The sequence below is a fragment of the Anolis sagrei genome, chromosome Y (assembly GCF_037176765.1).
Source record: "Anolis sagrei isolate rAnoSag1 chromosome Y, rAnoSag1.mat, whole genome shotgun sequence".
In the NCBI taxonomy this organism is placed as follows: Eukaryota; Metazoa; Chordata; class Lepidosauria; order Squamata; family Dactyloidae; genus Anolis; species Anolis sagrei.
Window position 1 is genome coordinate 28660116 of NC_090035.1, and position 14197 is coordinate 28674312.

At 42.6% G+C, this 14197-nt stretch overlaps 1 protein-coding gene across 1 annotated transcript in view; it reads right to left on the reverse strand.

Moving 5' to 3' along the window:
- Window positions 1–6299: 6299 nt before the first annotated feature.
- LOC137095572 (TLE family member 5-like) overlaps window positions 6300–14197 on the reverse strand; it is a 53574-nt gene continuing 45676 nt past the window's right edge. The window contains exons 6-7 of the mRNA XM_067462353.1: window positions 9142–9216; window positions 6300–6522 (exon numbers count right to left, since the gene is read on the reverse strand). Coding sequence (XP_067318454.1) covers window positions 6301–6522; window positions 9142–9216 — 297 coding nt within the window. The 3' untranslated portion in view covers window position 6300. The remainder of the gene's footprint in view (window positions 6523–9141; window positions 9217–14197) is intronic.

Consider the following 14197-nt stretch of genomic DNA (forward strand, 5'->3'; position numbering starts at 1 on the left):
TCATCTAATGACCGATCAAGACCGCACTTGGCACACAGAGCCCCATGACCCACTCTACATCCCGATGCTGTTTGGAGGATGATGGACAATGGATAATGGGACTTGCAGTACCTTCACTCACTTCCTGAAACCACAGTGACACTCATCTAAATACCAATAAAGACCAAACTTGACAGAGTGAGCCCCCATGGCCAACTGAACATTCTGGCGAGGTTTGGCGGAGAACAGACTATGGATGATGGGACTTCAAGTACCTCCACTCACTTCCCAAGACTGTTGCAACACTCATCTAATGACCAATCTAGACCAATCACAGAGCCCCCTTGACCCACTCTATATCTTGCTGCTGTTTAGAGGAGGGTGGATCATGGATGATGGGACTTCAAGTGCCTTCACTCACTTCCTGAAAACAATGCAACCATCATCTAATGACCAATAAAGACCAAATTTGGCATACAGAACCACCACTACCCACTTTCCCTAATAACCCGGGTAGCGCTGGGTCCCCAAGCTAGTATATAATAAAAATCAGTGTTTGTATGATTGTGGGTATGTGGCAGCTTTGATTGGCTGCCACTTTCACAGACATTGTGACCAGCACAGGTGATGGACCTGGACCAAATTTGGCACACATAAGCCCCATCGCTTCCTTTGCATCCTGGTGCCATTTGGGAGAGGATGGACAATGGATTATGTGATTTGCAGTATTTTCAAACGCTTTGGTTCCCACAGACCACAGTGATGCCAACCAATCACAGATCTGGACCAAACCTGGCACACAGAGCCCCCATGAGCCACTGTACATTCTGGTGTGGTTTGGAGGAATATGAACTACGGATGATGGGACTTGCAGTACCTTTAATCATTTTGTGAGACCCTTGCGACCAGTATGAATGAAGGACTTGGACCAAATTTGACACACATAACCCCCACAACCCACCTCACACCCTGGTGAGGTTTAGAGGAGGATGGACCATGGATGATAGGATTTGCAGTACCTTCATGCGATTTGCTTCTCACAGAACACTGTGGCTGCCACAAATCACAGACCAGGACTGAACTTACCACACAGATGCCCCATGACCCACTTTATGTCCTGGTGCAGTTCGGGGGAGGATGCACTATGGATGATGGGACATGTAGTACCTTCACTCATATCCTGGCACCACTGTGACCTCCAGTAATGACAGATCAGCCCCAAACTTGGCACATTAAGCCCCCATGAGCCACTACATCATACTGCAATTTGACATTGGATGGACTATGAATGATGGGATTTACAGTACCTTCATACACTTCCCGGGATCACTGTGATTCTCACCAATAATTGATCAAGACCAAACTTGGTACACAGAGCCCCCATGACTAACGACATCCTGGACCATGGATGATGGGACTTGCAGTACATTCACTCATTTCTTGAGACCACTGTGACCCAAACCAATGATGGATAATAATAATAATAGTCCATCCCCCTCGATGGACTGTCACCTTGTCGTGGTGAGGGGGCTTGCGTGTTCCGATGAACCCGTGGGCACAACAACTGGAGTCCTGCACTCCCAGGAGTGGCCGTGGGGGAGGTCCCAGACCAAGCACAGTCTGAAGACCCAAAGACCTCAACGGCGGAGCAGGCGGAGGATAACATGGCACATGTTACAATGGCTGCAAAGGCAGAAGAAGGCTGCAACAGACTGAGAAGCCATGGTCATTGTGTTAAACTACATCACCAGTGGAACCTCACTCTGTGAAGACTGTGTGTTGATCAGTTGTGCACTGACCTCCACACATTAAAAAAACCCACGCACAGGCGTCTTCCAGAGAAAATAAAAAACAAACCAACAAAAGTCCCATGGCGATCAGTGAGTGGCGACGGGGGCAGGACTGAAATCTGGAAGCCCCTAGTCACAGACTGGCACATGGGTGGTGGGTACGGACTCATTCGTTCTACCTCAAGGTCCGAGGCAGTTGAGTAGTTCGGCAGCTGTATCCGCGACTGAACAGTCCTTTTTAGGACCCACTCTGCTCATCCCACATGGGGAGGGGGCTAGAAAAGGTGCCCTAAACATAATCTGCCTCTCTTATCCCTGACTGGACTGCCGCGTCCAGTGGGGTCACCATCCTGCGGCCAAAAAAGAAAAATGAACTTCGGTACGTGGAACGAATGGACACTGATGGACAACAGTGACAGTGAATGCTCCAAACGCAGAACTGCCATCATTGCAAGGGAGAAAAAGATCTATGCTAGTGCAAAAGCTGAGGTCCAAAGAAGAACAAGAGAACTCAAGAACATCTGGTGGACAAAGAAGGCTGAAGAAATCCAACACCTGGCAGATACCCATAATGCTCAAGGATTTTTCAAAGCCACAAAGGTCATCTATGGACCAAGAAACCATGGCATACAGCCTCTATGCTCATCAGACGGAACAAAACTCCTGAAGGACCAAAAGTCAATTGCACTACGTTGGAAAGAACACTACCAAAGCCTCCTAAACCACAGCTCCAATGTGGCCGAAGAGGTCCTCTCACAAATCCCGCAACAACAAACCAGGGATGAGCTTGCAGCACTGCCTAGTTTGGAAGAAGTCAGCAATGACATCAGCCAACAAAAGAATAAGAAAGCCAGCGGACTGGATGGAATCCCTGCTGAAATCTTTAAAGAGGGAGGACCTGAGCTGACACAACAACTCACCAGCTCATAGAAAAAGTGTGGGTGACCGAGAAAATCCCAGCAGACTTCAAGGATGCCACCATCATCACCCTCTTCAAAAAAGGGGAAAGAACAGACTGCGGAAACTATCAAGGTATCTCCCTTCTAACCTCTGCTGGGAAAATCCTCGCAAGAATCCTTGCAAACCGCCTTCTGCCCCTCTCAGAAGACACCCTCCCAGAATCCCAGAATGGCTTCCGCCCCTCCAGAGGAACAGTGGACATGATCTTCACTGCACGACAGCTCCAAGAAAAATGCAGAGAACAAAATCAACCTCTGTACATGGCATTCATTGACCTTGCAAAGGCATTTGACACAGTGAACCGCAGCGCTTTCTGGACCATCCTCCAAAAAATTGGGTGCCCAAGCAAATTTGTGAACATACTGCGGCTCCTCCATGATGACATGATGGCAACAGTCTTGGACAGCAATGGCTCCCAAAATGACCCATTTAAGGTGGAATCGGGTGTCAAACAGGTATGTGTTATTGCCCCAACTTTATTCTCCATCTTCATTGCTATGATACTTCACCTTGTTGACGGGAAGCTTCCCACCGGAGTGGAAATCATCTATCGGACAGATGGCAAGCTGTTTAACCTCAGCAGACTGAAAGCCAAAACCAAAGTTACAACAACATCTGTTATAGAACTCCAGTATGCTGATGACAATGTCGTCTGTGCGCATACAGAAGAAGATCTGCAAGCCACTCTCAACACCTTTGCAGAAGCATACACGAAGCTTGGCCTGTCATTGAACATCGAGAAAACCAAAGTGCTGTTCCAGCAGTCACCAGCCATCCCCTCCCCAATGCCAGAGATACAGCTTAATAGTGTAACATTAGAAAATGTTGACCATTTCCGCTACCTTGGCAGCCACCTCTCCACCAAAGTCAACATCGACGCCGAAATACAACACCGCCTGAGCTCTGCAAGTGCAGCATTTTCCTGAAAGAAGCAGAGAGTGTTTGAGGACCGGGACATCCGTAGAGATACCAAGGTGCTTGTCTATAAAGCTATTGTCCTCCCAACCCTGCTCTATGCCTGTGAAACGTGGACTGTCTACAGACGTCACATGCAACTCCTGAAACGTTTCCATCAGCGCTGCCTCTGGAAAATCCTGCAAATCTCCTGGGAAGACAAGCGGACAAACGTCAGTGTGCTGGAAGAAGCAAAGACCACCAGCATTGAAGCGATGGTCCTCCAACATCAACTCCGCTGGGCCGGCCACGTTGTCCGGATGCCTAACCACCATCTCCCAAAGCAGCTGCTCTACTCTGAACTTAAGAACGGAAAATGGAACGTTGGTGGACAGGAAAAGAGATTTAAAGATGGCCTCAAAGCCAACCTTAAAAATTCTGGCATAGACACTGAGAACTGGGAGGCCCTGGCCCTTGAGTGCTCCAGCTGGAGATCGGCTGTGACCAGCAGTGCTGCAGAATTCGAGGAGGCACGAGTGGAGGGTGAAAGAGAGAAACGTGCCAGGAGGAAGGCATGTCAAGCCAACCCCAACCGGGACTGCCTTCCACCTGGAAACCAATGCCCACACTGCGGAAGAAGATGCAGAGCAAGAATAGGACTCCACAGCCACATACGAACCCACAAGGAAACCCATGATGGAAGACCATCTTACTCGTCCAACGAGGGATCGCCTAAGTAAGTAAGTAAGTAAGTAATAATAATAATAATAATAATAATCCTTTATTTGTACTCCGCTACCATCTCCCGAAGGACTCGGTGCGGCTTACAAGAGGCCGAGCCCAAATACAACAATAAACACAGCAGCAGCAACAACACAATAACTCAAAAAACAAAATAATAGCAAAGAATAACAGTACATTAACAACACCTAATGACGCAATTAAAAACAATGGCCGGGCCAAATGTAATAATTAAAATTAAAAATTAAAAGTGCTGGGCATGACAAGGTGGGGTGTTTGGAGGGGGATGGGCATGCAGATATCCTGAATCTCTGATAAAGTGCGTTGGGACATAATGCTAGGAGTTTCCTTATTCTGGAAAGGCACACTGGAACAACCACGTTTTCAAGTTCCTCCTAAAGATTGCTAGCGATGGAGCCTGCCTGACATCCTTAGGGAGGAAGTTCCAGAGTCAAGGGGCCACCACCGAGAAGGCCCTATCCCTCGTCCCCACCAATCGTGCTTGCGATACCGGTGGGATCGTTAGCAGAACCTCTCCAGATGAATGAAGAGATCGTGTGGGTTCGTACCACATGATCGAATGAAACTTGGCACACCGAGCTCCCATGACCCACTTTACATCCCGGTGTGTTTTGGGGGTTGACGGGCCATGAATGATGGGATTTGCAGTATTTTCACTCACTTGCAGATACAACTGTGACCCACATCACTGACTGATCAAAACCAAACTGGGCACACATGATCCTCATGATCCAATCTAAAATCCTGGTGCAGTTTTGAGCAGGATGGACCATGGATGGGGGGACTTGCAGTACCTTCACTCACTTCCTGAAATCACTGTGACCCTCACCAATGACTGATCAAGACGGAAATTGGCACTCAGAGCCCCCATGACCAACTCTACATCTTGGTGTGGTTTGGAGGTGGACGGATCATGGATGATGCAACATGCAGTACCTTCCCTCATTTCCTGAGACTACTGTGACACAAATCAATGAGAGATCAGGACCAAACTTGGCACACAGAGACCCCATGCAGTTTGGGGGATGACAGACCATGGACAATGGGACTTGCAGTACCTTCACTCACTGTCAGAGGCCACCCACACCAATGACTGATCAAGACAAAACTTGGCAATGTCCCCATTACCCACTATACATCCTAGTGTAGTTTGGAGAATGGGCCATGGATGATGGGACTCCCATTAAGGAGTTCTAGTTCACCCACACCCACTAAACCCAGCTGACATTGAATCTAGACTAAATTTGGAGCACAGAAAAAAACACCTTTCTCAGATAACCTGGGCACTGCCAAGTCCCCAAGCTAGTATACACAGACACACACACAAAACTATTCATATATATATATATATATATATATGAATAGTGTGTGTGTATGTATATGTGTGTGTTTGTGTGTGTATGATATAGATATATAGATATTTGTATATTCATATACATATATATTTCAATACAGTCCAGGTAAAAAGAAGCATATAGTATTGACATACAGAAACCTAACGCTTACTGTTCCAAGGGAATCATTGCTATGATATTGACACCCATAATCAAACATTAATCTGAAAAGAGGGAGGTCAGGGGCAAACTAGGAGGAAGCGATTCCTCACCCTGCTCCCTACGAAAGAAAGAAAAAACCCATATAAATATATATGACAACTTGCAGTGCAATGGGATATTCTGGAGGTTAACGCTTGTGCAGGCTATGAAATGGTGATGGTGGTGAACAGGGTAGGGCGGGAGCACGGGGCCCAAAGATTATTGCTGCAATGACAAGCAGGGTGAGGCTTGTCCTCACCCCTTCTCCACCCCTCCAAAGAGCCTCCGCAGTTCCACCAGAGTGAATCCCGCAGATTGTGCACCTCCCTTCCCCACCCAGATCTCATGTCCCCCACATCGCCCTGTCCCCATCCCCATCTCTAGTCAGACTTCTCCCCGTCGTCCTCTGGATGGGTATCTCTGTCGTGGCTGTTCTTGTCCTCCTTGGCAAGGTGGCCTTGGAAGCCCAAGGCGGAGAGGGACAGGAATCCTGTGCTGGTGCTGATGGTCAGGAGGAAAGGGGGCTGCAAGCCCATTGGCAGCGGGGTCAAGGGCAGGGCCAGTGCTTGGAGCTGGGAGAGCTGGTGGGCCTGGAGCTGCTTCTGTAAGGAAACCAAGAGAGAATCCATCAACAAAAGGGAGATCATTCCAGCTGGAGGAGGGGAAGTGGAGAAATCAATTGGTTGCATTTCAGATGGCTATGCTCACAGAGCAAGAATGGAGCAGGTGATGCAGCAAGGGAAATGAAGTACAGTATAGGCACAGAGGTAGCACAGGAATATCTGGCAACTCAGAATGAGGTAATGGAGGAAAGGAAATGCAGCACAGCTGTGGTAAAGAACCAGTACAGGAATATCTTGTCAGGATTATTGAAAGTATGTATGTTTGTTTTTCAATGTGTTTCAATATGTATAACAATATGTGTTCATATGTATTCAAAATGGATTCAGTTATGTTCAACTGTATGCTAGAATTGTGGTCACTAGAGGCAGAGAGAGTAAAGACCCTGGCAGAAGTTAGATAAGAAAGTTTCCTTTGCTGGGAAGAAAAAGGGAGAATTCAGCCAAGGCTGATAAGCAAATGAAACTGGAAACTGTTTGTGTGCTGTGTGCTTTGTAGTTTTGTCTTCAAGATGTAGCCTGTTTGGAACTAGACGTGTAGAGATGTGCTCAGTAAAGACTTCGTTATTTTGAAACTGGAAAACTGTAGTTTATCCTAATTTGCGTCTGTGTGATCTGGTAACCTCAATTCTGCTGTGCAAAGGCCCCAAGGGTCTCACTCTGACATATCTGGCAACTCAAAATGAATTCAAATGCTAGGTAAAGCCACCCCACAGTGTAGGTCCAGGCTTTAGCACAACATTTTGAATAGCCAGTTGCAATAAATCTTGCCAACAAAAGTGACAGCTCAAAACCCAGGTTGGGATGAGCTCCTGGCCTTTAGCCCAGCTTCTGCCTACCTAACAGTTCAAAAGGAAAATGTGAGCAGATAAATAGGTACCATTTAAAAGTGGGGGGATATTTAAAGCACCCATAAGGAAATGCCAGAAAAATGCCACTGATTCAATCAAGGAGAAAATTTTCTTTGGCAGGGAAGATAGAGCAACAGCATGCCTCACATGGCCAGAACCAATCACAAGCCTCCAAGTTGCTGAAGACGGAAAAAACACCTACGTACAATTGTCTGTCTTGTCTGTGTATAAACGGCATTGAGTGTTTGCCGGATATGTGTTCTGTGATCCACCCTGAGTCCCCTTCGGTGTGGGAAGGGCAGAATATCAATATTGCAAATAAATAAATAAATAAATAAATAAGGAGGCAGTACAGGAATATCTGGCTACTAGGCCTGGGTAACAACGGAAAAATTTGTTTCTAAACTCATTTCTTTTTTAGGGGGTCCATTGCGTTTCGTTTTTTAAAAGAATTCTGAATTTTTCTTTTAAAAAAAATTCGTTATTTACGAAATTTCGTAAATTTCGAATTGATTTGTTAATGGCGGACGCGATTACGCAATACGCTAAAAAAACCTCCAAATGGGACAGGGGGGACTTCTGAAGCTTCCCTCTCCCTCTGTTGTTGACTGTTGGTGTGATAATTTATTTTTTTATCACTGATAAAACAAACAACTATAAAACTTGCACCAGACATATGGAAATAATAATGAAACAATTTCGAAACGATTTCAAAACTATTTTGAACCAATTACGAAACAATTACGAAATAAATTGAAAAATTGGTTTCGATTTTTAATTGCTCCTGCATGGCTCAATATCGGATAGTAAGCTAATTTAAATATGAATTAATAACGAATTATGAAATTAACGAACGAAACCGCCCAAGCCTACTGGCTACTCAAAATAAATTCAAGTCTCTTAAGGCCAGATAATGGGACAGAGGAAAGGAAGCACAGTATAGGTAAAGAGGCATAAGGCAGTACAGGAATATCTGGCAATTCAAAATGAATTAAAATGCCAAGTAATGGAGCAGAGGAAATGCAGCACAGTAAGGTAAAGAATGAGTACAACAATATCCGGCTACTAAAAATGAATTTAAGCCTCTTAAGACCAGATAATGGAGCAGAGGAAAGGCAGCATGCTATAGGTAAAGAACCAATACAGGAATATCTGGCTACTCAAAATGAATTCAAGACTCTTAAGCTTGTTGTGGAAACAAGGATTGGTGATAAAGCTTTAGTGGACACCCATTTTCCCCCATGATAATAACTCTCACTTCCTGCTGCCTCACCACTGTTCTTAACTATAAATCATTTGTAAGTTAGTGCATGGCTACTCAAAAGAAATTCAAAGTCCAGATAATGGAGCAGAAGAAATGCAGCTCAGTACAGGTAAATAGGCAGGACAGGGATATCTGGCTACTCAAAATGAATTCAAGTCTCTGAAGGTCAGATAATGAAGCAGAGAATGTACAGCACGGATAAAGAGGCAGTACAGGAATAAAGTACAGGCTCCATGTTTTAAACAGAGGAGGCCATCATGGTGAAGGCTACACTTACAGTGACATGATTTGATTCTCGAACTGCTCAGAATTTATACAGAAATTTATTGAATTTGGAAACAATTCCCTTTGGGGTCCAATGGCCGACAGATTATGTGAGAGCGGTGTTTGCAAGAAAAGGGACTTCCACAAGCTTTTGGGGCAACCATTTCTAATGATACTGTACACCACAGTCAATACCCAATTCCCATAAGGAGGGCTACTGACCTGGATGATGGAGTTGAGCTCCAGAGCAGTCACTTGCTTGGCTCGCTCGATGGCTCCCAAAACCTGTTGCTGGTGCTGCAAAAAGAGAGAGAAAACAACACTGAGTGGCATACACCCTGCAGGAAAAGGAAAGCATATAGGATTTAATAAACAAGGATGGATTTTGATATATTTATTGCTAGTATATTTTCCCAGTTTCTATTATGTCTTTGTGTTGGGGGCGCAGGATGTTCACAAAATTGTCAGGGCATCTGATTTTTTGGAGGATGGTCCAGAGGGCACTGCGATTCACTGTGTTGAATGCCCCTTCTTGTGCTGTTAACAGTGTAGGGTGAGATAATTTTAATTTTAAATATTTGCACGTGGAGGATTAGTAGAGACTTGTGTGAGTTAACTGGGGGATGTTAGTGGGTTTTTTATAGGATATAGGAAGTAATCACATAGGAAATTAGGGTAGGAATTCCATCTTTTCCGCAAGAGTTCCCTGAGTTTAATTGCTTGGTTTTGAATGTGTGAGAATGTGTTGATGGTTTGTGTAGGTTCTTGGAATATAATTGATGGTTTATGTATGTAGAATTGTGAAAGATCTATAAGCAAGTGTTTAAGAAGCTTGTTTGGTTGTAATAGGAAATAAGAATACTGTGATGGCTGCATAGGAATTATGAAGGATTTGAGTGGTTACAATAGGAAGGTTTTTGTAGTGATAAGAATGAGTTTGATGGAAACTCAGGACAATGAACTCTCTCGCCTATGCGAACTCCTGGGGAATTCGTTCAGCCTCGTTTTACATCAGGTTGAGACCCTGAACAAGAAAATTGACTACCTGTTCAAAGGAATTTCCCTAATTGTTAAAAATCCCACACCTGATGATTTTTTGGAAATTGAACACACTACTCCCAATAATCTTATTGAGGAACAAACCATTACAGAAGGACAGGAGAGGAATAGGTTAGAGGGGCAGAGGCTAGATGAGGAATTAGAATTTAGAGCTTTGGGGGGAGGGGAGAGGTTGCCTTTTTTCCAGAGGGGACAGGGGAGGGTGGGGCTGTATACGGTAAACTGTGCTTTGAACAAAAGAGACAACAGTCCTACCTTGGAGTCCGCTGAACAACTTTTGGACATTCCACGCCATTGTGATAATTTGTTGCGAACAAATAACCTGGCTGTGGAAATTTCGGACTCGCTGTGGAACAGAGGCAGGTGGACATCAAAGAGAACAGTTCTGACCTCTCTTTCACAAATTTTATCTACACACCGGTCAGAAGTGAAGATTAAGACAATTGACTGGTTGTATAGAAACTATCCATTGTGGGACTCTTCCACATGTCTTTGATGACCCCCCAGGTCACAGAATCTCCCGCCTTCAAGTTGGTTTGAAGCGCAGCAGGGAGTTCCGCAGTTCCGTGGAGCAAAGTTGGGTCCGACTGATGGAATGCGCCCCAGCCAGCAGCTCAAGGCCAAGGACTGCACGAAGTCTTCCTTTCTTTCACTTTCCCCTCTCCCTCTCTTTGTAACAAATCCCTTAATAAAACACTTAAGTTTTGAAACTTTAAATCCTTTCCGCTTGATACTTTGTGCCCTTTTACTGACTGCAACTTTTCTAACCCACAATAAACCTTTTCCTGGGCTCCGGGGAACCGCGAGCTCACTGGGGACGCCTCCCTGGCCTCCCCAGGCCTCTGAATTTGCGTTAGTTCAAATCGCGAATACGGAGGTTTTCCTATTGGCCCCCCTTATCCGCCAGAACAACAACATGGCGGATCGGGCCCGTTCAAATTTCATAATTTTCTTTTTTTTTTTGAATAGTTTTTTATTAAGGTATTTATCAAATACAACGAAAGAGGGGGAACAATTAAAGAGGATAGAAAAGTAGGAAAAGATATAAAAAAGAGAGAGAAAAAGAAAAAGGAAAAAAGGAAAAAAAGGAAAAAAATATATTAAAAAAATCAAAAAGATCAAAAAAGTCCATAAAAAAGTAAAAAAGGTTTGACTTCCATCTCCTCATCAGGTGTTGTGTCTCTAATAATGTTTCTGTCGGTTTCCCTTAAAGTTGTCTCTTATTTACTTTTTTTTTCTTCTTTCTCGTAATCATCAAAGAGTGTCCAATCTGTCTTCTTTATTGGATTTCCGGTATTTTTTTTCAACAAAAAGGTCAATTCGTCCATCTCCCTTATTTCTCTAATTTTCCCTATCCATTCCTCCTTAGTAGGAGTACTCTCCTGTTTCCAAACTTTAGCTAAAGCAATTCTCGCTACCGTCGTCATATAAGTAAAAAGTTTGTCCTTGTTTTCCTGTAATTGTAGTTCCAAATCTGTAAAGCCCAATAGATAGTATTCAGGTTTTTTCTTAAATACTCTTTTCAAAATTTTTTGTAGCTCTTTATGAATCATAGACCAAAATTTCACTATTTCTTTGCATGTCCACCACATATGATAAAAGGTACCTGTCTGTTGACAACCTTTCCAACATTTGTCAGAAGAATTTTTGTTTATTAAAGATAATTTCTTAGGAGTGGTATACCATCTGTGGAACATTTTTATCCAGTTTTCCTTTAAGTCTGTTGCATATACATATTTTAGCTTCTTGTTCCACATCTGTTCCCACTCCTTAAATTGAATTGGTCTTCTTATGTTTTCTGCCCACTTTATCATGCATGGTTTAACTTGTTCCCTTTCCGTTAGCCACGTTAAGAGTGTATTATAGATAACTGAAATAACTTTTTTCTTTACTTTCAAGATTTTATCCCAGGTTGAACCTTCCCAGGCAAAGCCTATTTTATTATCTTGTTTAATATAGTCTTTCATTTGTAAATAATGTAGCCATGTCAAATTCGTATTTTTTTCCTTTAATTGCTCATAAGCCTTAATCTCCCCTGTATTCTCTTTTAAAATGTCCTTATATGTTGGCCACGCTCTCCAGCCTAACAATCTTCTTTGGTATGCCTCCATTGGAGAAACCCAAAGTGGCGTTTTGTTATAAAAATAGTTCTTATACTTCGTCCACACTCTCAACAAAGATGCTCTAATGAAGTGATTTCCAAAGTTTTTTTCCTTTTTTTCTCTATCATACCACGTGTAGGCATGCCAGCCCACACGTAGATCATGACCTTCTAAATTCAAGCCTTTTTCGTTTTCTAACAACATCCAATCCCTAATCCACAAGAGAGCACTTGCATCATGATAAGCTTTTAGGTCTGGGAAACCTAGACCGCCTCTTGTTTTTTTATCAATTAAATTTAAATATTTAATTCTGGGTCTTTTTCCAACCCAAACAAATTTCAATAGTTCTTTATTCCAATTTTTAAACATTATTTGGTTTCTAATTACGGGAATATTTTGAAATAAAAACAATAATTTCGGTAATATGTTCATTTTAATTAATGCTATTCTTCCTAACAAAGATAGTTTCAATGTTTTCCAATTTTTGAGGTCCTTCTGTATCTTGCTCCAGGCCGACTCATAGTTATTCTTCAGTAATTGACCATTCTTTGTAGATATCCAAATTCCTAGATATTTCAGTTTTTTAACTATTTCCATTCCTGTAGTAGATGCTATCTTCTCCTGATTTTCTTTTTTTACATTTTTAGTTAGAATTTTCGTTTTTCCTTTATTCACTTTAAAACCTGCCACTCTTCCATACTCCTGCATTTTCATTATCCATTTCTGGAGGTTATTTGTAGGATCTTCCACAATCCCTAATAGGTCGTCCGCAAAAGCTTTAATCTTATATTCATATTTCCCAATTTTAACACCCTTAATATTTGCATCTTCTCTTATTTTCCTCATCAATGTCTCCAAGGCCATAATGAAAATCAAGGGGGATAGCGGACAACCTTGTCTTGTTCCTTTCGTAATTATGAACTCTTCGGATTGATGACCATTTATCCGAATCCTTGCTCTTTGTACGTCGTAAATAGCTTTAATTGCATTAGTAAACTGTACCCTCATATCCAATTCCTGGATCAGTATCTTAAAAAAATCCCAATTTAGATTATCAAATGCTTTCTCTGCGTCAACTGATAGAATGGCGGCTTCCTTCTGGTGGTTCACTTCAAAGTATTCTATCAGGTCTAAAACCGTTCGTATGTTATCCTTCATATACCTGGGAGGAACCCTGTTTGGTCCTCCCCTATCCAGTCCGTCAAGAATTCTTTTAATCTTGTCGCCAATATATTCGTAAATATTTTATAGTCTACGTTCAGTAAGGAAATAGGTCTGTAATTTTTAATATCCTCTGGTGGTGAACCTTCTTTATGTATCATTACTATTTCGGCCTGATTCCAAGATTCTGGTATTATTTGAAACAGTAATGCCTCATTTAGGACCTTTTTCAATTTTGGTAAAACAGTTCTCTTCATTGATTTATAAAAGCCTGCTGTAAATCCATCAGGGCCTGGGGCCTTATCTGCATCCATTTTATTCAAAGCTTTATCAATTTCTTCTTCCGTAATCTCTTTGTTCAACTTTTCCCGTATCTCCTCCGATATTTTTTGCAATTTCAATTGACTTATATATTCAGTAATTTCCTCCTTCTTTATTCCATCACTGGTATATAATTTGCTATAAAATTTTCTGAATTCTTCCATGATCTCCTTGTCCGTCGTAAATACTCTATCTCCTTCAATTATTTTCGTTACTTGTGTAGCTTGCTTCTTCTTACGAACCTGTCTTGCTAACCATTTCCCAGATCTATTCGCATTCTCAAACGATTGCTGTTTCAAAAATTTGAGCTCTCTTGCTTGTCTTTCCGTCTCTAAGCGGGACTTCTCTTGTTTAAGTCTCGCTAATTCCTTATTCAATATTTTACTATCCGGTTTCTTTTTTAACTCTGTCTCTTTATCTCCAATTTTGGTCATCACTTCCTTCATTTGTCTATTTCTTTCTTTATTTTTCCTAGCTCCATGTTGAATGAAGCATCCCCTTAAAACGGCTTTCAGCGCATCCCACGTTACTTGTATTTTTGTCTCTTCAATATCGTTAATTTCTAAATAATCTTTAATAATTTTATTATAATGCGTTCTATCTTCCTCTGTCTTAATCAGATTTTCGTTCAGTCT